Below are 26,654 nucleotides of genomic sequence, written 5' to 3' on the forward strand. Positions count from 1 at the left end.
AAGCCAGACTTTCAGAGTGTGTGTGTGTGTGTGTGTGTGTGTGTGTGTGTGTGTGTGTGTGTATGGTGGTGGTGGTGGTGGTGATGATGGTTGATAAATGTTGGAAATATGAGCGGTCTAGACCCGGGAGAAGATCCTTAACAGTGACCCTTGGTGCCTGTACACATTCCAGAGGCTGACTTGGAAAAGTAACCAAGAAGTTCAGCAAGAGGACCCTCCAGCCCACTTTTTAAGCCTGGTCCACGGCAAGCCTTGCGCTGGGGGCAGGCACACGCTAGCGCCTCCTCCAGCCTAAGGTGGCGCGACGGTGGCTGCGGGTGCGCCCGCAGATAACCCCAGCACATCCGGCCCGGGGACCTTCCGCGGGACTCGCTTCCACTCGGAGCCGTGGGCCCCTCCCTGTCTCGCTTCTTGACAAGCCAGCCGCCTGCAAGGGGCGGCACCGCCCTGAGGTCCCCTAGGACGTCACGGACGCGCGGTCGAGCCTCCAGCCCGCCCCCCGCCGGCTCGCCTTCCCTTCTCTGCTCAGCCCGTGACGCCGCCGCGGCCCCCGGGCAACCAGCGCTTGCACACACTCCCGCGCGCTCGCTCCGCTCCTCCACCACCACCACCTCCCGCACCCGGGTTCGAAGATGGCGGCTCTCAAACTCCTGTCCTCGGGGCTTCGCCTCTGCACCCCGGCCCGCAGCTCGCGGGGCGCCTGGCACAAGGTAAATCGAAGGGGGAAGAGGAAGGCCACGCGCGGGAAAAAAAAAAAAAAAAAAAAAAGAAAAAGAAAAAAAGCGCGGACGAGCCGCGAGCGGCGCGCGCGTCCTCTGCCCTGCCCATCCGCACCCGCATCTCTCTCCAGCCGGGGACCTGGCATCGGCAGCGCCGTGCCCGGGGGCTCGGAGACGGTCGGGTTTCAGGCTCGCCCGCGCCACGGGCCGTCTGTCTTGTCTGTCTTTGCTTCTCCATCCGCTTCCCTGCTGGGGCGAGATGAAGACAAGCTAAGCTGTGCGTGCAGCGCTGAGAAGCGGTCGGGGCTCTGGGCACAGCGCAGCAGCGACTTTGGGGGCGGGGGGAGGGTGCCCGCGACCCCGGGGCTCGCGTCCCCCACCCGCCTGCCCGCCTACGCCCTTGGGAAAGGGTCCCCGTGGCCGCCGCCCTAGAGAGGGGCGGGTTGAAGGAGCAGAGCCGGGAAGGCGGCGCATCGAGGCTTGCGCCCCACCTGAGGGAGCCTCTGGCGTTGGCGTCCTCCCCGGCGGAGGCCCAGAACCCCCCGCCGCCGGGTTAACCGCTGCTGGCTCAAGTTCACCGCCAAGTGGGCGGATGCTGGGTGCGTCGGGGGCGGACGGCCGCTCCATCCTCCCCTTCCCTATATGGCGGTGGAAAGGGGAACCCGGACTGGAGCACTCGTCACGGGGCGTCTAGCCTGCCAAGCTGTTGGAAGCGGATGGAGGACTGCCGGTGCTCCGCTGCAGGCTGCAACGCCTCCCTGCCCGCAGTCTGCAAACGCCGCTGTCCCTAACTTGGGGCTCCCTCCCCCCCCCAGCCCCCACCCCCACCCCCATCCATTTCCGGATTAGAGACATGCAATTTTCAGACCTTTAAAAATATACCTAGACCCACTACACTCCCACAGCTCCACTAAATTGGTATCCAGAGACGCCCTCCTAGCGGATCAGCGGGTCGTGGGTGTTTTTGCTTGCACACTGGCTTGCCTGTAAGCACACATTCGGGTTGGATTTCAGTGTGGGTCCAAGGAACTAAGTGCTGGACAAGAATTCAGCTCCAGGAGGGTGACTTCACAGTGGTGGGTTCAGTTTGCTCAGGAACCTCTTCTTTGAACAGGACAATGAAGTGTTTTCTTTGGTGATGTTTCCAGATTGCAGTTCTGAGTTTAAGAATGCATCGCACAGGGCATGTGCTCACCATGTGTACTCTGAACTGCTTTCTTTCTCTGCTGCTCATTTCCTTGCTGGAGAAGTCATCAAGCTACTCCCGCATGTCCTAGGGAATGCCTCAGACCTGAATTATTGCATTGCTAAATTCCTCATTTTGGTAATTACACAAAACATGATTAAAAGAGAACTTGACCATCAGTCAGCCTGCAGCAAGTGATGGAGCAGATGCCAAAACCAGGACACAGGGATGTCCTTGGGCCAAGGTCGAAACATTCTTTTTTGGTCGTGCATGTTTGTCTGAGTATAATGCATTCACCCCTAGTGTACCCCACTTTCAATATAATCATTAAAACCATTTTCCAAGCCAGCAAACCTCCAGGTGGATGAGCTACAGCTATGGGTTTTCTGTCTCTTACTAAAAGTTTGTGGCAGAGTGCAAAGTTAGGCTTCTCAGGTATGAGAAGAGAAGGCCTAACTCCTGCTGTCTGCAGTGTTCTCCGGGCTCACGCATTGATGGGTCTTGATACTGCTTGCTTAGCACTCTCTTGGGTTGTAACACTTGTGTACTTGTTGAACTTTGGGACCCTGTTGTAGGTCAGTTCTTTTTCTCCTTCAACATGGCAAGCCGAGTCAAAAAGAATGCTCATTTACCCTGTGCACGAGAGGACTTTGCTAGGAGCGTGCAGCTTAAGTAACCTTGAACATTTTCCAGCTAAATATAGCCAACAGGTAAACTGAGATAGTTATTAAAAATGCTTTTATGTTTTTGTTTTGCATCATCTTGCTTCGAGGGCCAAGAAGGCCGGGCACCCATGATCCTTTTGCTTCAGCTTGCAGAGTGTTGAAGTACAGGTGTGGGCTAATTTACCAGGCCTGGCTTAAAAAAAAAAAAAAAAAGAACAAAAACAAAAACAGAAAACCAAAAAATAGTTTCTTGGTTTGTTTCCATGGTGAGCAAGTTCATTGTCTGAAACTTTAGCATGACTCAGGTTTAGCTGGAGGCTTTTAAATCCGATGGCTGTGCCACCTCCAAGGTTTCTAATTTGGTGGGCCTTAAGTGGACTCATTCACAATGAACGTGGATTGACTCCTCTTGGCAGAGGTGCCATACTTCCTGGCAAACTTGTATGCGCCTATTCACCCGAGTATTGCTACCTTTTCCTCCTAACTAGGTCTCTTTCCATGACTTCTGTTCCCCAATTCTGTTTCCCAAACTTTGATACTAAGGCAGGCAAAATCAGCCTTTCTATGTCATGATTTCTTTAGTAACAGTAGCGAGGTGACAACATTATCACTTGGGTGTGTAGTTCTCTATCATTAAGGTAATACACACACACACACACACACACACACACACACACACATATATATATATATATATTTAAATGTGTTTTGGGCCAATGAGATGGATCATGGATTATAGCCTGAAGGTTTGTCCGGTCTCGCCAGGCCCTACAGCCCCACAGCCACTTATAAAATTATCATTCAGAGGCTTAATATTATTTATAAACTGTATGGCCTAGGGCAGGCTTCTTGCTAGCTAGCTCTTCTTAAATTAGCCCCATTTCTATTAACCTGTGTTTTGCCACGTGGCCGTGGCATTGCCGGTCTGCTGGCATCTTGCTTCTCCTTTGGCTGCAGCTGGCCTCTCCCTCTCCTCTCCTTTCTTCTCTCTGCCTGTCTGCTTGGATTTCCCGCCTGCCTGGGAAATAGGCTGCCTTGCCATAGGCCGTTTGCAACTTTACTTATCAACCAATCAGAGTGACGCATACTCACAGCGTGCAGAAGGACGTCACCCCACAGCAGGGGATAATGGCCCTTCACCAAGTCTGGTGACCCAGGTTTGAGCTGTATGCCTTCCGTGGTAGAAAGAGAGAACCGACAGCGGCAAGTTGTTCTCTAACTTCCACAGGTGCACTGTGGCACATCCCTTCCCGACCCAGGCACAAACACACGCGCGCGCACGCGCGCGCACACACACACACACACAAAAACAAAAAACCAAAAAAACAAAAAACATAGTCAAAATCCCGAATGTATTTTAAACATGTGTTTGGTGTATTTTCACCCCAAAGTACATTTCCCCCCGAGTTCTCGAGTGTTGAATGGCGGCGGAAAGAGTTGGAAGGGAAAGAGCTGACAGTGGCGGTGAATCTCAGGAAGGAGTCCTGAGATGAAGTTCAGGTTCCACCATGGAGTAAGACTTCAGAGGTCAAGTCGAAGAGCTTGAAGGTCAAAATGGAGATGATGCCAAAGGGAGAAGCATTAAACAGAAAAATAGTTTCCACTCTTGAGAACTTTGTTTCTTTCATTAAAGTACTTAATCATTATGTAACCTCATTCCATTTTTTTTTAAAAGAATGATTTATTTTGTGTACGGTGTTCTGCCTGCCTGTATGCCTGCAGGCCAGAAGAGAGCGCCAGATTTCATTATAGATGGCTGTGAGTCACCCTGTGGTTGCTGGGAATTGAACTCAGGACCTCTGGAAGAGGAGCCAGTGCTCTTAACCTCTGAGACATCTCTTCAACTCTCCTCACTCCGTTTTGATATCAGAAATGAGTACCGGCAATAAAATGGGGTTCTGCTGAAGGTAGGAGAGTAGACAATGATATGTTGTGACAAAAAGCTATCCCCAGAGTAAGCGCCCCACATTCTTTTAGGTACTCTGTGCAAATGTGAAAGTTATTTATGTATTTATCCATTTGGCAGCAGCTGGTACATGAACTTTTTTTTTCCAGGAATGATCTCATGAAGCCCAGGCTAGCTTCAAACATGCTATGTAGCCAAGGCTGACCTTCAATTTCTGATCCTTTTGTTTCTGGTACTGGGATTGCTGCTGGCTTGCCGGGGCCCACGGGGGCTTTGTTCTCGCTGAGCAAACCCTCCACCAACAAGTTTGTTTTTTCAAAACACCATTTAATGTATAGAATAGTTTGGAAGGAGAAGGCTAATTGGGAGTAGTTTAAAATAGAGTGTCTTTAAACTTGCCTGTCTGAGGAAAAGAGGTAGATGTTAGCAGAGATACACTTTCCCCCAGTTGCCTCATCTTAGGAATTACTGCCAGTGACATGGGGTTATCTTGACTCGCAGAGACACAGTGTGAGTAGAGGAGCAGGGGAGAAGCTGGTTAAGCGAGCAAAGGCAAAGCTTCCTGAGCGGCCCCTAAGGTGCTTCCTGGGCTTTGGGTTTTGAAGACCCTCTGTGGACAGTTAGCCACGGGCATCGGGCTTCCTCATTGCCCACACCGTCTGCACTCAATTCCTGGCTCGTCAACGACCTCGGATTTTGCAGACAGGCAAACTGGATGGCAAATGGCATGCCCATATGGCTGGATAGTGGTGTGTGTGTTTGTAGTCCCCGCTGCTTGGAATTGAGGCAGGAGGATTGCTCAAGGCCAGGACTTTGAGACTAGCCAGACCCCACATAGTGAGATCTTGTCAAGAAGAAAGAACAACGACAGGACTGGACAAATGAAGGAGGGAAGAAGTAATCCTAAAGCTAAGACCTAGGCTTTGGAAATCGTAATGAAGTATCAGATGGATGAATCTGCAGTGGTGAGGGTCATGTTACAAATTTTCTGTCTGAAATCATGGATGGTGGGGGAGGGCAGGCAGGGAGAGGTGAGGTTACAAATTAGACTCCAATAAATGGCAGCTTTGACTGTCTTAGCTGGGAATGGTAAACAAAGGAGGGTGACATCCCCTAGGAATTTCTCTGTCGTCTGGCATAGGGCTTCTTTTCTAACTATCTTTGGGAGACAGTCCACAACGGTCATCTTTCGGCATTGTGCAAGCTCCTCACCGGGCTTTGACCAAAATAGCACCTCTCTACAAAGACATAGTCAGTGGTTAAATACTGGCACATCCGTTCAGTCCTGGCTGAGCTGGGATTTGACATGAGGGTACTTTGGACCCTAGGAGTATAAGGTGTGTTGTTACATCATTATCTCCCAAAGTAGGTGGCTAATTTTCGGATACTGAAAAATGTTTCATTAAAAGTTTGTTTCTCAGTACATAGTACATAATAAATATCAATTGCCAATAAAGCATACATTAACAAATATTAACATGTTTGAATAATGAAATAAATCAAGGGCTATGCAGTTCTTCATTATCTTAAGCTCATATTACATTCCCTGGGAATATGTCACTGTACTGTTATTATTTCTGTCTGTGTGTGTATGACCTCATGAGTGTATATGCACCACTCGCATGCATGTGTGCCTGCTGAGGCTTGACGTCACTGCATCCCTGTGGAACTACATTTGCAGGCCTTGGATCCTCAAAACTGCAGTTGCAGACAGTTGTGAGTGCCACCTGATGGCCTGATGTGGGTGCTGGGAACTGAGCTTGCTACTCTGCAAGCCTTCTTTCCAGCCTACCTTGCTGGTTTTGAATTTTGGTTGTATGGGTACATTTATAACAACCTCCCACGTCGGTTTGAACCGAGGGCCCTTTGCCTACGAGGCAGTCATTCTGCTACTGAACTACATCTCCAGCACAATTTCCACCTTTTCTGAAATATTTCTGAGGGGTTTCTTTTCCTTTCTTTTCCCTTTCTTTTTTATTTTCAAGAAGGGGGGGGGAGTTCAAAGTGGGACAAGCTGCAGGGTAATTAGTGCTGACTGCTAATTAGTGCTAGGACGATGCTAATTATCAGCAACTCCAAAGGGGTGGGATTCTTGCTAAGTGTGTGGCTCTGGGCTGCTTCTGAACCTTCGAAGGCTCTCTGGGTCCATGGGGGAACTGATTCTGCTTCCAGCATACTCTCTGTGGAATTCCACAGAGAAGCAGTTCAAGGTGACCTCAACTTTCAGACTGTCTGGGTGTAGATGTATTCTTTCCTTTTCTTCTGTATGTATCCTGCTGAGGCCTGGACTCTTTATTCCAAGGCAGAGGTAATGACAGCAGAGTTACACATTACAAAGCAGGACTCTCATAAAGGTTTGTTGTGTGTAAATGACAGATAGAACAATAGAGGACTTTCAGAAAACATGCAAGAGCACACTGTGATGGAAGGACTGTGTGACAGGAGGCCCAAACCCGAGACCAGTCACTCTTTTCTTCATTACAGTTTTGAGCGTATTGTGTCCAGAAGTTTACGGTGGCATACTTTTATGTCCTGCTTATTCAGTCTGAGAAGCTTCATAAATCTATGAAGATTTATGTGGGGTGTGTGTGTGTGTGTGTTTGTGTGTGTGTGTGAGTGTGTGGCGTTTGTGCCCACATAGGCTAGAAGCATCAGATCCTCTGCAGCTGGAGTTCCAGGCAATTGTGAGCTGCCCCACATTGGTTCTTGGCAAGAGCAGTAGATGCCCTTACCCATTAAGCCATCTCTCCAGCCCTCTGGTCTTGTTGTTTTGAGACTGAATCTCATGCTGTTTCCCAGGCTAACCTGGAACTTTCTCTGTAGCTCAGGCTAGCAATCATTCTGTCTCAGCCTCCCTGGTGCTGGCTGGAATTACAGGACCAGCATGTCTGTATTCAATCTATTATATTTGTTTATTTCTGAGACCAAAACACTAACTCTTCTTGTCACTTGATTGTGTGTGTGTGTGTGTGTGTGTGTGTGTGTGTGTGTGTGTTTAAAAAAAGAAGCAAATGAATCCTTACTAGTGGAGGACAGGAAGAGAAGGAGCTTCTTTTTGGTTAAGCCCTTTCAGAGTCCCTGCCCCTCCCTCTACTTCCGTCCCAGACTTTGGGCGGTGTGCAAACTCCTGACCTGACCTTGACCAAAATAGAAACTTAAAGAGGACAAAAGTCCTGTGATCATGTGAGTAACCTCGACCTTTTCATCACTCACTTGACTCCCTCAGTGTCTCCCCTTGTGCTCATTGACAGGTACTTAAAAAAACAAAAAACAAAACAGTTTTCAGAGGAAGGAAAGAGTGATATAGTTCTTGACCACCTCAGGTTGTGGCTGTCTGATGTTCTGTTGGGTAGTCGCCCGGGTGTGGCTTGATAGCAGGGCTTGTTAAAATGGCAGTATATCAGCGTCCAGCTGTTATTCCTTCCACTTCCTCTTTCTTCAGGTTAAATATATAATGGAAGTAAAGTGAAGGATTGTTAATATGGGTCATTAGTTACCATAAAATCGTTTTCCTCCTTTTCGCCTGCCCACATTGTGGAGGGAATAGACAGGGCAATAACTTACAACTGGATTGATGAATGCTCGCTGGATGACTCATTTAGGCCCATCTCACTTGCTACAACGAACACTGGGTAGTTATAAAAGAGGTTTGTTTATGTAGCTCGTAGTCAGATGGAGACCCATAGTCAGATGGAGACCCAAAAAAGCCCACGATTTGGTGACTGCATCTGGTGAGAGCATCGCATTGCTCTATGACACAGCAGAGGAGCCGAGGGACCAGCGGGTGTGAGGGACAGGCAGCCTCACTTTAGGAAAAGCCTGGCTTTGGCAGTCAGCAATTCAGTGAGTGCAGCCAGAGCAGGTACTTGCTCGCTCCTACGAGAACGAGCCCTGTAGCCTTCATACCTTTGTGCAGGCTCCCACACCTCATGAAAGTTCTACTGCTTCTCAACGCCGTTGACCCGGGGACCCAGTTCTGATGTGGACTGTGGAGGTGACAGACCGGTCTCCAGATGGAGTGTGCCCTGGTAGTTCTTCCATCAAGACCTTCCTCTAGTGGTCATAGTCTGCTGCTTTGCCTTCAGCTTCTGTGGTAGTGGCACAGGGAAGTGAGTCCTCCTCCCGTGTGCTGCTCCTCACATGTCTCTAGAGTTCTCCTAGCACTTGGAACTGAACGTAATTCCCCAGAGAGCGGTAGGCAGACCGTAATAGGGATTCGATAAATGGCATAGAACTTGGCGCAGGTAGGTTCTCTGTGCTTGTCCACTGACTGGAAAGCTAGGTTACTACGAGAAATGGGTGAGACTCATGACACTAATGTCGTAAATTTGCATCCCAGTATATGATGTGAGTGATCTACTTTCATTCTTTTGGGTGGTGGTTGCAAGTGACACAGCTCCCTTCCCTGTAATAGAAGATGTAAATCACAAGGGACCCTGGTGAGAACCTGTCCATTCTGGGTAGAGCATGTCCACCCTGGCAAAGATAAACCATTGTACCAGAGAGACAGAGTCAAATGACATTATAGATGTGAGAAGTTGAAGGAGTTGGGAAGATATTGGGCCAAGGACACAACATTTCAGCTAGACAGGAGAAATAAACTTAGGAATAGATGTCTATATTGAAACTATACTTGAGCAGTAACTATACTTGAAAACTCTGAGTAGTTGTGAATTGTTCTTACCATAAAAAAAGTGATGTGCAATGTGACTCTATGTTAACTCCAGTTAGGCATTTTGCAATGCATATATGTTTCAGAATGTGATGTTATATACTGTAAACACACTGTTTTTGTCAATTAAAAATACCAAATGTTGCCGGGCTGTGGTGGCACACGCGTTTAATCCCAGCACTCGGGAGGCAGAACTAGGCAGATCTCTGTGAGTTCGAGGCCAGCCTGGTCTACAAAGCGAGTTCCAGGAAAGGCGCAAAGCTACACAGAGAAACCCTGTCTTGAACCCCCCCCCCCAAAAAAAAAACCCAAAACCAAACCAAACCAAAACAACAACAACAAAAACCAAATGTTAAAAGGAACAACGAACTTACCATTATGTATATGCACAAACATATCTACGTATATATGGAATCATTTGCTATTTGTGTAAAGTGAAGCTGCAAATGCTTGTTCACTGGAAATGTTTTTAATGTTCCAGGGGTGTGTCCGCTACTTTTCTGTCAGTACTCGTCACCACACCAAATTTTACACAGATCCAGTGGAAGCTGTAAAAGATATCCCTAATGGCGCAACCTTGCTGGTTGGTGGTAAGTAAAGGAACTGTTTTCCTTTCGATGGTGATGTTCTTAGGTTTCTAGGAAAATCATCTGACAAAGCTATGTAGATTCTAAATGCCAATCATCCTATCATTTAGCTCTTTCTCATTTACTGTCTTACTTACAACACGCCATGCCACCCGCAACTCTGTGACAGTCTCTCCCTGGAAGATTAGCACTTTACTACTGTACTTTTCCTTTCTGCTTTCTTCTGAATTGAAGAAATATAATTGAAAAGCCAGAGGTTTAATGTGCTAGTGTCTTATCAGGAGCTGTCATGGATCCCCAAATCCTTGGGAATGCTGGTGAACTTGAAACACGTGCCTCATCTTGGGAGATACCCTAGCTCAGTGGCTTTCAACCTGTGGGTTGTGACCCCTTTGTGGGGTTGAATGACCCTTTCATTCTGGAAAACACAGATAACGACATTATGGTTCATAGCAGTAGCAAAATTACAGTTATGAAGGAGCAATGAAGTAACTTCATGCTTGGGGGTCAGCACAACATGAGGCATTGTGTTAAAGGGTCTCAGCATTAGGAAGGCTGAGAACTGCCGCTCTAACCAGTCCTTATTGCTCCTTATTTGTTGAGCTGAAGAGCACAGGGTCTTTCTGTTGTTAAGTCCCCACATTCTGTTTCTGCTACTTCTTTGGGATGTCTTTTTTAATCTCTGCCTCAGATTTAATTACGCTTAACTTCCTGATTCTTATATATGGAATCAAGACTTATTAGGGGGCTGTTCTTCATTCATTCATTCAAATTGGGGAGTTACTGAGTGTCCATCTTAAATCCTACACTCTTGGAAGAATTTTAAAGACGTAAGGAATGAAAGTTACTAGCTTAGGGTTCTAGTTCTGTAAAACATACTACCTAGATGTATACAAATGTATATCAAAATAAACAGCTGGATATGGTGTGTATTATGAAGAGGGGCAATAGTACACATGTCAGATCTAAGCAATTACATTTGGCCTCAACTTACTCAAAGCCTTGACAGTGGTGTCTGGTGATATATAATGGTTTGAAACACAGAGATACAGTAATCTGACTGATGGCTGTGTATTGAGTAGATAAGGTATAGTTGTGTATTTTGCTTATTACGTTTAACAAAATGCTTTGTGCCTTTTCTGTTCTATTGAGAATAATCACATATGTTTCTTGAAAGAACATTACCTCTGCACAGATTGTTTCCCTTTTGGGTTTTGTAGGTTTTGGGCTGTGTGGAATTCCAGAAAATCTTATAGGAGCTTTATTAAAGACTGGAGTGAAAGATCTAACTGCAGTCAGCAACAATGCAGGGTGAGTAGATTTCTGAAACCAATCACTAGAAAGAAATGCCAGCTTTTAAAATGTTACCTGAGAAGTTTATCGGCAATCAGGGATGAGACGCCTGATATATTATTCAATGTCAAATGGTCAGCCCTAAACACATGTATACCCAAGAAACACCAAATGAACTCTGGATTTCTCTCTCTGTCTGTCTCTCTGTCTGTCTCTCTCTGTCTCTGTAACAGTTACAGAAGAAACAGTCATAAATCCAGGAGGGAGTAAGGGGAGGGGAAGGGAGGAACTGAATGGGGGTGGTGGTAGAAATAATGTAAATAGTGCATTCATATAACAAAGTCTATCAATGAAACTAAATTTGCCTCCACTTATAAGGGTAATATAAATCCAGTCATCAAAAGATAGCGGCCAGCTAGATATGGTGGTACGTAATTGTAATCCCATCACTAAGTAGACTGGAGAGGATAATAAATTCAGTACTAGCGTGATCTGTTGCCAAGCAGTGAGACTCCTCTCACAGAACAGAAAAGTGGATAGTAAGGCCAAGAATGGAAGTTAATGTTTTTGTTTCTTAACTTGTAGCAGTGTGATTGAACTTAGAACTCTGGGCATGCTAGGCAGGTGGTCTAACTCTGGGCTACATCTCCAACTCCTTTTTTCCCCTTTTGATTTTGGTACAAGATCTTACTAAATCGCCCAGCCTATCCCTGGGCTTTCTCTGTAGCCGAGGGAGCTCTTGAATTAATGAGTTTCCTGACTCAACCTCTCAAGTAGGTGGAGTTGCAGGCTTGTGCTATCAGGCCCAACGAAGTTACACTTTGATGCTATGTTTCATAATCATAAGTAAATAAGCTTTGCTTTACCTTAAATAAATATGTAAACTAATGGCTTATATCTTCATCTAATATACTTTCATTTAAAAAATGTAAAATATATATAAAATAAATGTAAAAAAGTCAGAATAAAAAAAAAATTTAAAGGTGGTCCCTCATGCTCTTTGTTATTATAGGCCATTATGTATCAAGCAAGGCAGACATCAATTTGAAATCTGTTTCAAGTTCTTTCTTTTGGTTATATCATGACTCTAGATGATATATAAAGAAATAAGTTGATTGTAAAAAATGTTGCTGGTCTTGATGGGATGTGAAGGACATGTTGTCAACTTAGCTGTAGGATTGTCAATCAAAATGGTCATAATAATCTATGCTTTTAAAAAGGCATGCACATGTTGGTACATTTAGTGATGTCAGGAAAAGCTGTTTGTATGCAAAATAGTAAGTCATTGGCACCCTTTCCACAAATGGATGAAAGACTTTAGCAATCATAAGATGTTTTGAATTAGCAGGCTGGCTTATTATTATAAAGGTTTTGGGAATAAACAGTGCAGATTATCTTGAAAGTGAGTGATGGCAAGAGCACATTTTATGTAAGGATCTGTTGATGTCTCTCAGAACACTTACCTTGTGTTGTGTGATACTTTTCTTGGGGAGGCGTGAAAAAATGCCTCTTCACGTTGGATAGGGAACTGAAGGTAGACCAAAGTATTGATACCACTGATATCATGAACCAGTGAATTTATTGGAGTTATCTCCAGGAATATGGGAAGGGGTTACTTACCAGAGCATAGAGAGACCATTCAAAGGCAGCTGTATCAACAAAAGCCCGTGCCAGCATGAAAATTGAAGCCCTGGAGCCTGACTGGTTGGAGAGACTTCTCAATAGTCCTTACTACTTATGTAACCTTAGGGTGGGAGGGGCCTTGTGAATCTGGTAAGTTTCAGGAACTCCCAGAGACTTGTGAGTTTTTGTCTTGTTTGTTTGTTTGTTTGTTTCCTGAGTCTTAACAGTCTCTCTTTAAAACTTCCTGCATTTTATAATGAGCTTCCTTCCAGCATGGAGTATTTCAGTTCAGAGAAAATTGCTACATAACACTTTTGTATGAGGTATTAACTGTTAGCCTTGATGAGATAAATACTGTTTTAGGACCACACTTCTGAATATTTGATATTGTTGATTAAAAGATTGAAAAAGCTGAGAATTCATTGATTTTTGATGAACTTTAAGTTATAAACTGGTGCAAACCAAAAGTTTCACAATGAACTGTATGCCAACCATTTAACTACAGAGCTAATAGAAAAATGGATGCATTGTGATATGCATGCTACTTTCTTCCTGACAGAATTATTTTGGGTTGTAGATGTAAATGAATGGGATATAAATAACTTCCTGCTTATATGTGGAAGGTTCAATACTATTAGATGATACTTAAGCATGTGTACTTCTGATTTCTTGTACATCATACCAATCAGGTACAGGATAATTTTAAGGGTGAAGTAAGTAGTCCCTCACTTGAAATAAAAATTCTAGTTGTGTGCCAGTGTCTTCAGACCTGGAGGTAAATGCAAGTGGACTGTGTGCTATGTCCTTTTCCTTTTATACTTCTACAGCCACAGCTCTGGTGACCTTACTGAGCAGATACTGGCCCCGTTGTCTTGACTGTGAGCATTCTGTAGGGTTTGGTTATTTTGTTTGGAAAGGGCTAATGATGTCCTGAGATGTGTACTTACATTCATGTGCTTAGTTCATGAAAGGTTTTCTTTGTACCGTGGGGTGACTGAACCTTACATCCAAATACAGCATTTTCTTTTATTTTTGTACTTTTGCTATTACCAGAGTAATTATAAATTGTATGATTGAGATTAAAACATGTTCCTAAATGAAAGCAAAGGAAATAAAGTTTCCCCAATACTTAGGTTTTTTAAAATAATTATTGTCGATTAGTGAGATTTTAGAAAATATTCAAGAGTTTTTTGTTGTTGCTGTTGGCTCCTTTTTGATTAAGTTTTTTTTTTTTTAACTTTCTTATTTATTCTTTGTGTCTTTCCCATCTTGAGCCCATTCACTTCCCTGTCCCTTAGTAGCTGCCCTCTGCCCTTGCAACCCCTCCCCAAATAAAATAAAATTTGACAAAAAAAAAAAAAAAAGGAAAAAAAAATCTCATGGAAGCTGTAGTGTGACACAGTGGTCACACAGTGTGTCCTTTTGTCCATACTTCTTGTCTTGCAAGTGTTCATTGCAGACAGTCATTGGTCTGGTTCAAGGCCTCTGGTTTCTGCTACACTATCGATGCTGGGCCCTCACTGGGACTCCTCCTCTTGGATGTCCTGTTGTTGCCCTGTATCATGAAGATCCTGCAGCTTCGGGTCTGCAGGACTGGTCCCTTCACATGCTCCAGCAGATCACGGATAGGGAGGATGTTGGGGTGGGCCAACACATAACCCTGGTTCTGGGCTGAGTAGTTGCAGGGTTGCACCTTCCGCCAGCTGTCCCCTGTCCTCTTCACCAGGGTGAGCTCTCTAGTATTACCCTCCCCTGTCACCCCCCAGTTCACTCCTTGCAGCAAAGAGCAAGGAGTGGGGCTAGTTCTGCTTCCATGCCCTCAGAGTCGGCACTCCCACACCTGGACCTTCAGGGCCAGTTCTACTGTGTTGCCCAGGTGAGACACAGGAGCCACAGGCTGGAGTCATGCAGTTGATGAGAGGCAGGGACAGCTCTCCTGTTCTCATGACCTCAGTGTCAGCTCCCCAACCAGTCACAGGCAGTGAGGGGTGTGGGGACATCTCTCCCCTGCTCACACCACCATGTAGCAGATGAGGGGTGGGCCAAATTTCCCATACTCACATTCTCGGGCCAGTTCACCTGTACCCTTGTCAATAGGGTCAGTTCTGCTGTGCTGCCCAGGTGAGGAGCATGGCCTGCTTTCCTGAGTGCTAAGGCTGGTAAGGGGGAGAGATGGCTCAGCTGTTAAAGGCTAGGCTCATAACCAAAAATTTGCAAGTTTTTTTTCTCTTCTGTTTGAGACAGGGTTTCTCCATGTAGTCCTGACTGTCTTAGAATGCACTCTGTCGACCAGGCTGGCCTTGAACTCACAGAGATCCACTTGCCTCTGCCTCCCGAGTGCTGGGATCCAAGGCATGCGCCACCACTCCTACCTTCAAGAATTTAAATTTCAGATTCAGAAATGAAGTATTTTCAGAAGATGGATGCCCTTTGTGTAATATCCATTTTTGTTTACATTAACACATCTCTATAGATTTTTGGCTTTAGAGTTCTTTAACCACTAAAATGTCTGACAGCCTATGAAACCCAGACTTTTCTTTCTTCGGGTATTCTAGAGAAATGTTGGCTTCTGACAGTAAGCAGTGCCATCTGGTGGAAAGTCCGCCATCGTCACCTTCAATGTCTAGGAGCACGGAGGGTCCTTCATACTCACTTCTCAATTAGAAATGGCATGTTCCCCATTTGCCAATGGGTACACATCTTCAGTCTTTGTTTTGTGAGCTCTTTGATGTTAGGGATGTTGTGACCTCATCTTTTATCATCAGTGATGATACTATTATATCAGCAAACATATTCAATGAGTTTGTGAATTAGAGACATTATAGAAAGACACACTCTTACGGTAAACTGTCTATCTAGTAGATTTTTCAAGGCCTAAGAACTAGCTCTTTGGCTGGCCCAGTTGTTGAGAACCTTAGATATTGCCTGGTTGCTCTGCCAGGAGATGACTAGTCTAAAACAAAGCCCCAATACAGAGTCAGCCGCAGAGCCAAGATCAACAAATTACAGAAGGTCATCTTTAAATAGGGCCACTTTAAAACGTGTAATGTGTGGCAAAAATAAACAGAGAAGGACTCGGAAGGCTTGGAGGTAGCTTCAGACATTCAAAACTACACAAAACAAATGGGCTGTATCCACCTTCATGGCTTATTTTATGATTATGGTTCTCTTAGTCTTAGCTGTGGATATTATCACTGGTGATTGAGGACTTTATCTAAGGGACTCCTTTAAAAGGACTGATTATAGTCGAAAGAAAGCAACATGACTGTTAAATAACCCTGGAGATGAAAAACAGAGGGGTGCTATTGTCACGGGCCCTCACATGGGAAGCCTTAAGAGAACAAAACAGTATTTAGAAGTGTTGTATATAGAAGGGGAGAGAGCCTGAGGACTGCAGATCCTGACATCACTGTTCTTTGGATATGCTCCCTGACCATACCTCCCCCATGGCTCAGCCCAAGCAGAAGGCAGTGGCAGGAGAGCTCTTTGGTTCAAGGCGTAGGCTGGATACCAAACAGACTGGAATCTAGCAGTGGTCCAGAGGGACAAGGAGGAACTAATGAATGATTGTGCTGGTCAGCTTTCACTGTCACTGTCAACCTGACACCACCTAGAATTACCTGGGGAGAGAATCTCTTATTTTTTATTTTTTCCTAGAGACAGGGTTTCTCTATATAGTCCTGGCTGCCCTGGAACTCAGGCTGGCCTCAAACTCAGATCTGCTTGCCTTTGCCTCCCCAATGCTGGGATTAAAGGTGTGCGCCACCACTGCTCAGCCTGGGGAGAGAATGTTAATGAGGGATTATCTAGATCAGTTTGGCTTATGGGCATATATCTTTGAGGTATTGTTTTGATCAGATGAAGACACAGCCCATGGTGGTGGTACCATTTCCTAGGCAAGGGGTCCTGAAGTGTATTAGAAGAAAGCTAGCTGAGGGGGAGCAAGGTTCTGTGTGTTTATTCCCATCTTTTCTTAGCTGTGGATTTGTGGATATGATGCTTCAGTTTCCTGTCTTGTCTTTCCTGCAGTAATGGACCATAACCTGGAGTTATAAACTAAATGAATGCTTTCTCCCCCCCCCCCCCAGTTGCTTTTTGTAGGGCTGTTTAATTACAGGAATAGAAATGAACCTAGAAGAGTTCATTCCTGTTGGAGAAGTTCTGGCTGGGAGGGGCAAATGGAATTCAGCAGGAAGTTCTTTTAGCAAGTGCTCACCAAGTTTTTCTGCAGTCCCCTTTATGTGCTATATAGCTGACAGGTGCTTGGGATGCAGAAGTGAAAGAAAAAAACAACAACAAAGAACCCCCATCCCCAAACAACCACCACCACTACCACCACCACCACCACCACCACCACCACCAACAACAACAACAGCAGGTTAAGCCCTTGTCACCGACCTTCTGTTCTATTTGGGAAAGTCAGATAATAGGCAAACATAAAAATGTGTAATTGGACTTTTTTTTGCCTGGACCCAAATAACTGACTCAGAGGCTTAATATTACTTATAAATGCTTGGTCACTAGCTCAGGCTTTTTGCTAGCTAACTTTTACAGTTAAATTAACCCATAATTCTTATCTATGTTTAGTCACATGGCTTGGAACCTTTTCTCAGTACGACATTCTCATCTTGTTTCTCTGCATTTGTGGGAAACCTTACTCTACCCCTCCTCTCCCCAACATTCTCCTATTCTGACTATGGCACTGAATCTCTTTCTGCCCAGCCATCAGCCAATCAGCTTTTTATTAGCCAATGAGAGTAATACATATTCATGGTATAGAAAAAGATTGTTCCACAGCAAAACATGGGTATATTTTCTGACACATTAGGAAGTTTTGTAACATGGGAAAAAGAAAAAGAGCAAGCAAGAGGATTTGGACCCCTCCCCCTCTGCCCCCAGTAGAGAGGCGGCTGTCAGTAATCAATGGGGTGGTCAGGGCGGTACAGAGGTAACATCTGAGTCCACATGAAGGAAGTGGGCTGGGCGGATTCATGCAGAGAAGAGCCTCAAAGACAGCTGAAAGCCAGTGCAAAGGCCCTTAGGGTAGCCAAGAGGGCACTGGAGAGCTAGAGAAGGGAGCAAAGAGCCTAGAAGGAAGGAGCCCAGAGACATAAAAGGCATGCAAGTAGTGGGCCTTGCAGGCTGCTCTAGAGCTCTTTGCTTTATTTTCAATAAATAATACCTCTGCAGGGCTTCCGGCAGAGCAGGGCGCTGTTCCACTTCCGTGTTTTACAAGGTGTTATTTGGCTGCCGCGTTTAAGGTGCAACGTAGGGACAGAAGCAGAAGCAGATGAGGGTCCTCTGGTGCCCAGGTAACAATGGTTCAGGGCAGAGGAGGGAGTGGGGAATGATTTGATTCTTAAACAGGTTGTGGAGTCAGCATGTCTTGGTAGGCTAGGTGGGGAGAGAGTGAAAGGTCATGTTCCTAGTTTCTGTCCTGTGCATCTCTCAGGAGGGAGCTGCTCTCAGGCATGCTGGGGCAGGCTAAAAGAGATGCTGAGTTTGGAGGAGAATTGCTATCCTGTAGTGGGTCCTGGGCCTTAGGGGCAGGTTAGCAACAAACCAATGAGGAAGAGTGTGGGGAAAAATGAAAGAGGAGGAGGAGGAGGAGGAGGAGGAGGAGGAGGAGGAGGAGGAGGAGGAGGAGGAGGAGGAGGAGGAAGAGGAGGAGGAGGAGGAGGAGGAGGAGGAGGAGGAGGAGGAGGAGGAGGAGGAGGAGGAAACCAGGAGGGAGAAAAAGACTAGAAAGCGTTTCTCACTAGAAAGGCAGCATCCTTGGTAATCTGGAGACCTCTAGTGGACAACTCTGTTATTAACCTGTGAGGCTGTTTCCCCTATACCTTTAGTTTTCAAAGAAGGATACCATCTGGGCAGTGGTACACTTACTGTGTTCCATACTTAGCTGAAGACTGGACAGATGAGAAGCCACAGACCCGCTGACTTCCATCTTTGTCCTGAGCTAGGAGAAATCGATCTTGTGTGTGATCTCACTCACAAACTTCACTGGAGCCCATTAGTTGGAAACTGCACCAGGCAGAAAAAGTACATGTTACTTAGCCTTTAATTTTCTTTTGGGGAAAAAAAAAAGATACTGTGTTAGTTAGGGTTTCTATTGCTCTGAAGAGACACCATGACCACATGACCATGGCAACTCCAACTCTTTTTTTTTTTGGGGGGGGGGGCTCTTCTTCCTTTTAATATCCATTTGCTCAATCTTCTGATTTTCAAAAGGATTCATGTTTCTTTATTGGTCAAATCTGTCAGGCCTTGGCCTTGTTTATGCTTTTTTGTTTGGTTTTAATTTTCTTTCTTTTTAAGAGATTTTCTGTTTGTTTTACATATCAACCACAGATTCCCCTGTCCTCCCTCATCCCACCCCCCAGCCTTCACCCCAAGCCCACCCCTCATTCCCACCTCCTCCAAGGCAAGGTCTCCCCTGGGGAGTCAGCAGAGCCTGATACATTCAGTTGAGGCAGGACCAATCCCCTCCTCCCTGCATCAAGGCTGAGCAAAGTGTCTCAGCTAGGCCCTAGGTTCCAAAAAGCTGGCTCATGTACCAAGGACAGGTCCCGGTATCACTGCTTGGGGGCCCCCTAATCAGTTCAAGCTAAACAACTGTCTCACTTATCCAGAGGGCCTGGTCCAGTTCCACTTATCCAGAGGGCCTGGTCCAGTTCCATGGGGGCTCCTCAGCTATTGGTTCACAGTTCACGTGTTTCCAGTAGTTTGGCTAGTTGTCTGTACTTTTTCCAATCATGGTCTCAATAACTCTTGCTCATATAATCCTTCCTCTCTCTCGTTGATTAGACTCCTGGAGCTCCACATGGGGCTTGGCCTTGGATCTCTGCATCTACTTCCATCACTCACTGGATGAGGGTTCTATCATGACAATTAGGGTGTTCGGCCATCCGATCACCAGAGTAGGTCAGCTCAGGCACTCTCTTGACCATTGCCAGTAGTCTATAGTGGAGTCAACCATGGCAACTCTTACAAAGGAAAACATTTAATTGAGGTGGCAGCTTCCAGTTTCAGAGGTTCAGTTCATTATCATCATGGTGGGACATGGAGGTGTGCAGGCAGATTGTGTGCCAGAGCTGATAGTGTGACATCTTACAGGCAACAAACAGGAAGTTGAGTGTCACACTGAGGGAAGCTTGAGCAAAAGAGATCTCAAAGCCTGCCCCCACAGTGACACACTTCCTCCACACACCTACTTTAACAAAAAACACACCTCCTAATAGTGCCACTCCTTTTGGGGGCACAATTTTCCTTCAAACCACCACAGATACTAAATATAAATGATACAGATAGGTATTTTTATGTCTCTGGTGGGTAGGAAGCAAAGATTACTGAATGATGAACAATTCCTTGTTATTTATATACCTTGAGGGATATGGTGTGCAGGATGTGGTGGGAAGGGGAGGTTAGAGGCTTTAAATTAGGATGAAACCATGTGAGCCGGAATGGGCACCCGTTAGCTTGGTAACAGAGAGTGGAGGCAGGTGGTTGTTGCAAGAAATGTTAGTGGTTTGTCACACAGGCTGCCATACCTAACACCTTTACTTGTCAAAACACGTGGGATGTCTCTACTGACTATTAGATTCATTTCTCCCAGCTCACTCTTCCATTAGGTTCCATTGTCAAAGCTAGAATTCTACAGTGGGTCCAGGTCTACACCAAGGCAACATGTCTTACGGATGAACCATCTCCCAAGTGCCTCTTGATGTACCCCCTCTTCTCCATTCCTGTGGCCTCCACGTTGGTTCAGATGCTCACCATGGTTTGGACTATGCCAAGTCTTTTCATTGATGTCCCTTCCTGACTTCACCTTTCACCTGTCCTTCAGGATGAAGTCCTTCAAGGCCCACCTCCCACTTCAGCCTCCCCTGCACATCCCGTTCACACTGGGCACTGAGGATGATGCTTCTAGCCTCAGGATCTCCATCTCCTACTGTGTTCTCAGATGCTGTTTTCTTTTGCTTCCATCTATTTTTCACCTTCTGTGCGACCTTTTCCCCTCACCTGGACTCCCTCTTCCGTCTTTCTCTGTCAACAGTCAGGTCCTTGATCTTCTGTGTTCTCATCACATATTACACACACACCACCTTCTCACGGCTGTAACCCCGGAAGCTGACATCCCATCTCTAGGGTAGAGTAAGCATTCAGTATGGGATTGCTGGATGAATGAGCCATGCACAAGCTGTGTATGGGAGGGGCCCTCAGAACACGAGAGTGATCAGTAGGGAGGAAATACAGTCTCCTCTATTTAAGAGGATTTCAGGGTTCTTACTGCAGTTTTATCTTTTAAAAACCTATTGATACATAATATTAGCAAGATGTAGAAAACTGATACACAGATGTACAGATAGGATTTTACAAGCTGCACAGCCATGTAGCCAACACCCTTGAAAAGACATGGGACAGGACCAGATCTCCAGAAAGTTACCTTCACAATGCTTCTGATAGAGGCCAGCTCTGACCTGTAGAAGGGGTCTTGGAGGGAGGAGAGAGGAATAAAGAAGTATATTAAGATAGAAATATAGAAGGAGACAATGATGATGAGAAAGACAGAGACACAGGATAGCTTTAGGAGGGCCCTGGATCAATACCCAACCACCCCAAGTTTATTTTATCTAGAAGCAACAACAAAACAACAAGAAAGTAGTTTTATAAAGCCAAGCCTGTATGTATCCCATCACTTGGAAAGCTGAGGCAGGGGCATCTTGAATTGCAAACCAACTTAGATTACAAAATGAGACTGCCCCAGACAGACAAACGAACCTACAAAGAAAGTTTGTTTTTTTCCTCTAGTTGGGTAAAGAACTTCCAAAACCTTTGAGCAGGGAGGGATAAGCCGATGGACAAGGGATAAGTTTCCATTCAGTAGTTAATCTATGAATAGTGCTTAAAAATAGAGGTGCATTTTTCTTTGAAAATATGATAGAAATAAAGAAGAAGTGTATACACCTGGAGATTTTTATCTAGAAAAAGTTGATAGTTCTTGCATCATATCCAAGAATAAACTGAGTCCTCATTTTAAAATAGAGGAATTATTAAACCAAAATATATGTATTGTAACAAATATAGATTCATTTTGCTACCTGCAGTCATTTTATTTAAGAATACTCAACTATCTAAATAAGTGAAATGTCTATGACACAGGAACAATGTTAGGTATAATTTGGGTTCATATTTCAATGAGTGTGCTTACCTTTGTCTCAATACAGGAATGTTCTTTTCTATTTGAACACAGAGAGCCTCTGCATTGGAGTGTTTGGGGGTGCTCCAAACCACAGTGCAGGAACCAGGCCCCCTGTGCTTAGAATCTATCCCAAGATCACTTTGCAGTCGTAAAACGAACAAAAAATGCGTGGACTAGAACGACAGGATGAGTGTGGACTGGAACTTTACTAGCTGTGTCCCTTACTCTCTGAGATCTTGGGGGATTTGAGATAGATCTCACTGTGTATCCCTGGCTACCCTGGAATGCACTCTGTAGACCGGGCTGGTCTCAAGCCCAGAGCTCCACCTGCCTCTGCCTCCCAGGTGCTGGGATTCCTGTCAACCTTTTAAGCTTTACCTTCCCTACCTGTAAAATAAAAGACAGGCCACCTTGTCAGTTCTTGGAGTGATGCCGGATAGAAGGGAAATGTGGATAGAAATTCTTTAGAAGAAGAGATTTCTTTCCCTCTAAATTATTCAAGTTTCACCTCTTTTTTAAAAAAAAAATGTGTGCTAACAGTGTTCTGTAGATGGTCTCATGATTACCAACTCCCCTTCCTTTCCCTCTAGGGTTGACAACTTTGGCCTGGGCCTTTTACTTCGATCCAAGCAAATAAAACGCATGATTTCTTCCTACGTGGGAGAAAATGCAGAATTTGAGCGATTGTACTTATCTGGTGAATTAGAAGTGGAGCTGACACCCCAGGTGAGGAGATTCCTCTGTTTTGTCTGACAGGACCAGTGTGTAGGAAAGTTCCCTTTCTCTCCTTCCTAAAATTCTGTTGTCGTTCAGACAGAGAGATGCTATTTCATCAAACCAAGGGATTTCGTGTTCGGGTTGCTCCTGTTGATTCTAGAGGATTAATGTTTTTGACTGTGGAAGATCTAAGTCGAAAATACCTGCGCTACTGGATAGTTTTTAATACGACACTACAATGTACATAGTGCCAGAAGCAACAAAAGGACTTGCTGAAGTGTCTGAGATGGTCCTAAAAGTCAGCTTGTATGGATCTCAGGCCTGGGAATTTCTGAATGGTCAAGTCTTGCTGCCTCATGTCTGGAGAGTGAAGCCTGTTGGAGGGTGAACGTGCTTCACAGAGGAAGGCTGGGCTCAGAGCCCAGGGTTTTAGGGGACTGGAGTGTAGCAGGGCCAGCCATTTGTGCAGTTCCCACAGCAAGTTTATGCTTGTCTTCCGCCTCTCCTAATCCATCGAAGGCAGCCTTTGAAGCCCTTCAGGGAAAGCAAGGCTCTGCATGCCCAGTGTGGCAGGGTTGGTTCTGCTTTGACACACCCCGCCTTTGCTCTGGAACTGAGCGCACCATTCTGCCTCAGGGGAATGCTACTTTAGAATTTTGCCAAGTTGATAAGGGTGGAATGTAGCCAGATTTTATTTTATTTTAAAAAAAGAATGATCAGGTCTGCGCTAGTCTAGAGAAGGCGTGCCCAAGGGACTGTCCTTTCTAACTGAGGCTTTACAGTATCTTAGTCATACCTGGCCACCCAGACCATTGTCACCTCTACTTGTTAAAGCACTGCGCTGTGTTCAGTATGACTCAACTTTCATTTAAGGTTTTGTGAATGACCAAATATATACATTTCTAGTCTCCATAAAACAAACAACGAACTAAAATCCCTCTGTAGACTGGGTAGCTCAAACAACAGAAATTTGTTTCTCACAGTGAAAAATAGTTGGAAAGTCCAAGATTAGGAGCCAGCCAGTCTAGTTCCTAGTGAGTCTTTTCCTGGCTTTTGAGGCTGATGTCCTGCTCTGTCCTCTTGGGGCATGGAGATGAGCAAAGTGAGCTCTCTGGTGTCTTTTCACTGATCCTACTAGAGCAGGACCTATATTTACGGGCTGTTTCCATCTTAAATATTCCCTTGTACCCCTGTCACATTGGAGGTTAGTGTGTCAACTTCAGTATTTAAGGGACACACAGTCCGGACCATCCCGTACAGCTTTCACATTGTTAGTTAGCCCCATTGTACAGTTATTGAAGATGAATCTTTACTCTTATGCATTGTCTCTGTTTTGCCAGAGGACATATACATGGGAGAGGAACTTCCTTAACAGTTGCTGATTTTTTTCCCTTTAAATTAAAGAAGTTAGTGTTTCTTTCCTCAACCACATGGCACCCCATTCTTCTCGCATCTTCCTGTGCAGCTTCAGAGCTGGGATGGGAGGACCAATGATAAGTGGCAGAGACTGACACTCCTTTTGGGTAGGGCAGGTGATACCTGAAGGGCTCTGCTCTTCATAAATATTCTCCTTTCAGGCTTTTGGACAGTGGGCAGAGAAATGGAGAAGAGTGTTTGGGAAGGGTGAACAAAAAATATTTTAAAATGAGGGGGTGTTGTTGTGACTGTTGTAATGATTCCATTTTTTAAATGTTATTGACTTAAAATACAGTGCAAAGTATTTTGTCTATTAGGTGGGTCAGAGAGCAGTTAGCTGAGGAATTCGGCTCATGTAGCTCATGCCACCTTTTCTTCAGAATATCCCAGATACTCAGGTGGCCCAGTGTCTGAGATCCTGACTGTTAGTCTCTTTGTTCTGCATTTAAAGGCCTCCATAAGTACAGAGTTCTCAGGCTGGGGTAGTGTAAACCGTGTCATTGATAACTATGTTGATTCTGGCTTCTGATTAGCTAATTGACTGTCTAGTAAGCATGGTGTAGTAGCACCCCAGAAATGGTTTCAGTGTGGGAGAGAGGGAGTCAGGACACATTTAAAGCCAGAATTAGTGTCTGAGGGGAAACCTAGGTAGAAAGTCAGCTGGGGATGGGAGAGACCTAGCGAACTGAAGTTTGAAATCGTCTGTCTCTGGGAGAGGGAAGGGAGCCCATCTGAAGGAGACACAGAGAGCCTTCACCTATACCAAACTTGAAGTACCCCTAGATTTTTACAGGTTTTTAAATATATAGTTATATTTGTCATTATTATTATCATTAGCATCATTAGCATCATCAGTATCCTCATCATCATTGTATGTGTGTGTGTGTGTGTGTGTGTGTGTGTGTATGTGTGTGTGAATGTGTGTGTGTGTATGTGTGTGTGTATGTGTGTGTGTGTGTGTGTGTGTGTGTGTGTGTGTGTGTGTTTGTATGTGTGTAGGCACATGCATGCCATGGTGCACCAGTGGAGGTCAGAGGACACTTTCAAGAGTTGTTTCCCGCCTTCTATCGTGGGTTCCAGGGATTGAACTCAGGTTGTTAGCCTCCTGTGGTGTCTTAGTTACTTTTCTAATGCTGTGACAAAATGCTGGGACCAAGGCAACTTGCAGAAATTTAATTTGGGTTGCATGGTTGCAGAGGGTCAGAGTCCGTCGTGGCTGGGAGCATGACAGCAGGCAGACAGGAAGGCACGGAGCCAGAGCAGTACCTGAGAGCTTACATCCTTATCCTCAAGTAGGAGGCAGAGAGAGCTTACTGGGAATGGCTGGCCCTTTGAAACCTCAGTGCCTGACCCCAATAACACACCTCCTCCAACAAGGCCACACCTCCTAGTCCTTCCCAAATAGTTCCACCAACGAATTCAAGTATATGAATCTATGGGGGGGGGGGCATTCTCATTTAAACTACCACATGTAGCAAACTTGTTTACCTGGCAAGCCACCCTGCTGTTTCATTCCCAGCTTTTAAAAGGCCAGTTTCCCCATATGCCAGGTTTCACTTGAATTTTCCTTGCTTAAATAAAACATGTATGAAAGTGATTTAAAATAAATTCTAAAGTAAATTTGAGGTTTTTTTGAGACGGGGTCCCGTTACATAGCCCTGTTTGGCCTAGTGCCTGTTATGTAGCTCATGCGGACCTCAAATTCATAGCAGTCTTCTTGCCTCAAGCCTCCCAGGTGTTAAAATTACAAACATTTTTCACCCTGTCTGGCATACCCGTTGCTGTTAATGAGAAAAGTATTTAGTTGACCATTACACATGATACACGGCGAAACACAATTTAACATTTAAAAATATACGACCAGCTACATTTACGTAATTAAATTGTAAATTTGATTTCAAAATATTAAAGTAGACATTTGTAGAATATGATGTCAAGAGACCAGTGGGGGTGGAGTCTAGAAACTGAAAGAGTGGCTAGACAAATGGACAGTTATATTTGAGTGTGGACTGAGAATGGAATGGGGAATGGTTATCGTCTTTCATTTGATGCCTCAGCTTGGGCATTTACGAGCGCATACATCGCCACGCGCTTTGCAGGACGGTGAGCCTCTAGAAAATGGGAACCATATCTAACGGTGTCTGTATTCCCCATCCCAAGTGCACTTTGTGGATTCTCATGGATGCTGGTTGCTTCTTCGTAGGGCACACTTGCAGAGAGGATCCGTGCAGGCGGGGCTGGAGTCCCTGCCTTCTACACCAGCACGGGGTATGGGACCCTGGTACAAGAAGGAGGCTCACCCATAAAATACAACAAGGACGGCAGTGTTGCCATTGCAAGCAAGCCGCGAGAGGTAAGAAACTCCTCACCCACGTGCCGCCGGGAGACCACTTTCCTCATGATTCTGTATGGACTTATCTGATAGTTACCCCAGCGAGATACACGGTCATTCATTTTAAAAAAGGCAAGACTTGTAGCTAAACCTGGGGATCTGTTCATACTTAAAAATCACAGAGGGAAATTAGAATAAATTGGAATAAAATAAGCCATAATTATTATACATTATACGATAACAAGGGTTAGTTAACTGACTTTCTGAAAGGGTTCTAACAAAAGTGAGAACATCTACCATTGATGGTTATGCTTCCATTCAAAACAAAACAAAACA

General features: G+C 45.1%; 1 protein-coding gene across 1 annotated transcript in view; it reads left to right on the forward strand.

The window, feature by feature from the left end:
• The first annotated feature begins 288 nt into the window (after window positions 1-288).
• The window catches only part of Oxct1 (3-oxoacid CoA-transferase 1), a 133,129-nt gene continuing 106,763 nt past the window's right edge, over window positions 289-26,654 (forward strand). The window contains exons 1-5 of the mRNA XM_036207073.1: window positions 289-710; window positions 9,630-9,738; window positions 10,956-11,046; window positions 22,444-22,579; window positions 26,190-26,339. Of these exons, the coding sequence (XP_036062966.1) occupies window positions 633-710; window positions 9,630-9,738; window positions 10,956-11,046; window positions 22,444-22,579; window positions 26,190-26,339 (564 nt within the window). The 5' untranslated portion in view covers window positions 289-632. The remainder of the gene's footprint in view (window positions 711-9,629; window positions 9,739-10,955; window positions 11,047-22,443; window positions 22,580-26,189; window positions 26,340-26,654) is intronic.

The sequence above is a fragment of the Onychomys torridus genome, chromosome 15, assembly GCF_903995425.1.
Source record: "Onychomys torridus chromosome 15, mOncTor1.1, whole genome shotgun sequence".
Classification (NCBI taxonomy): Eukaryota; Metazoa; Chordata; class Mammalia; order Rodentia; family Cricetidae; genus Onychomys; species Onychomys torridus.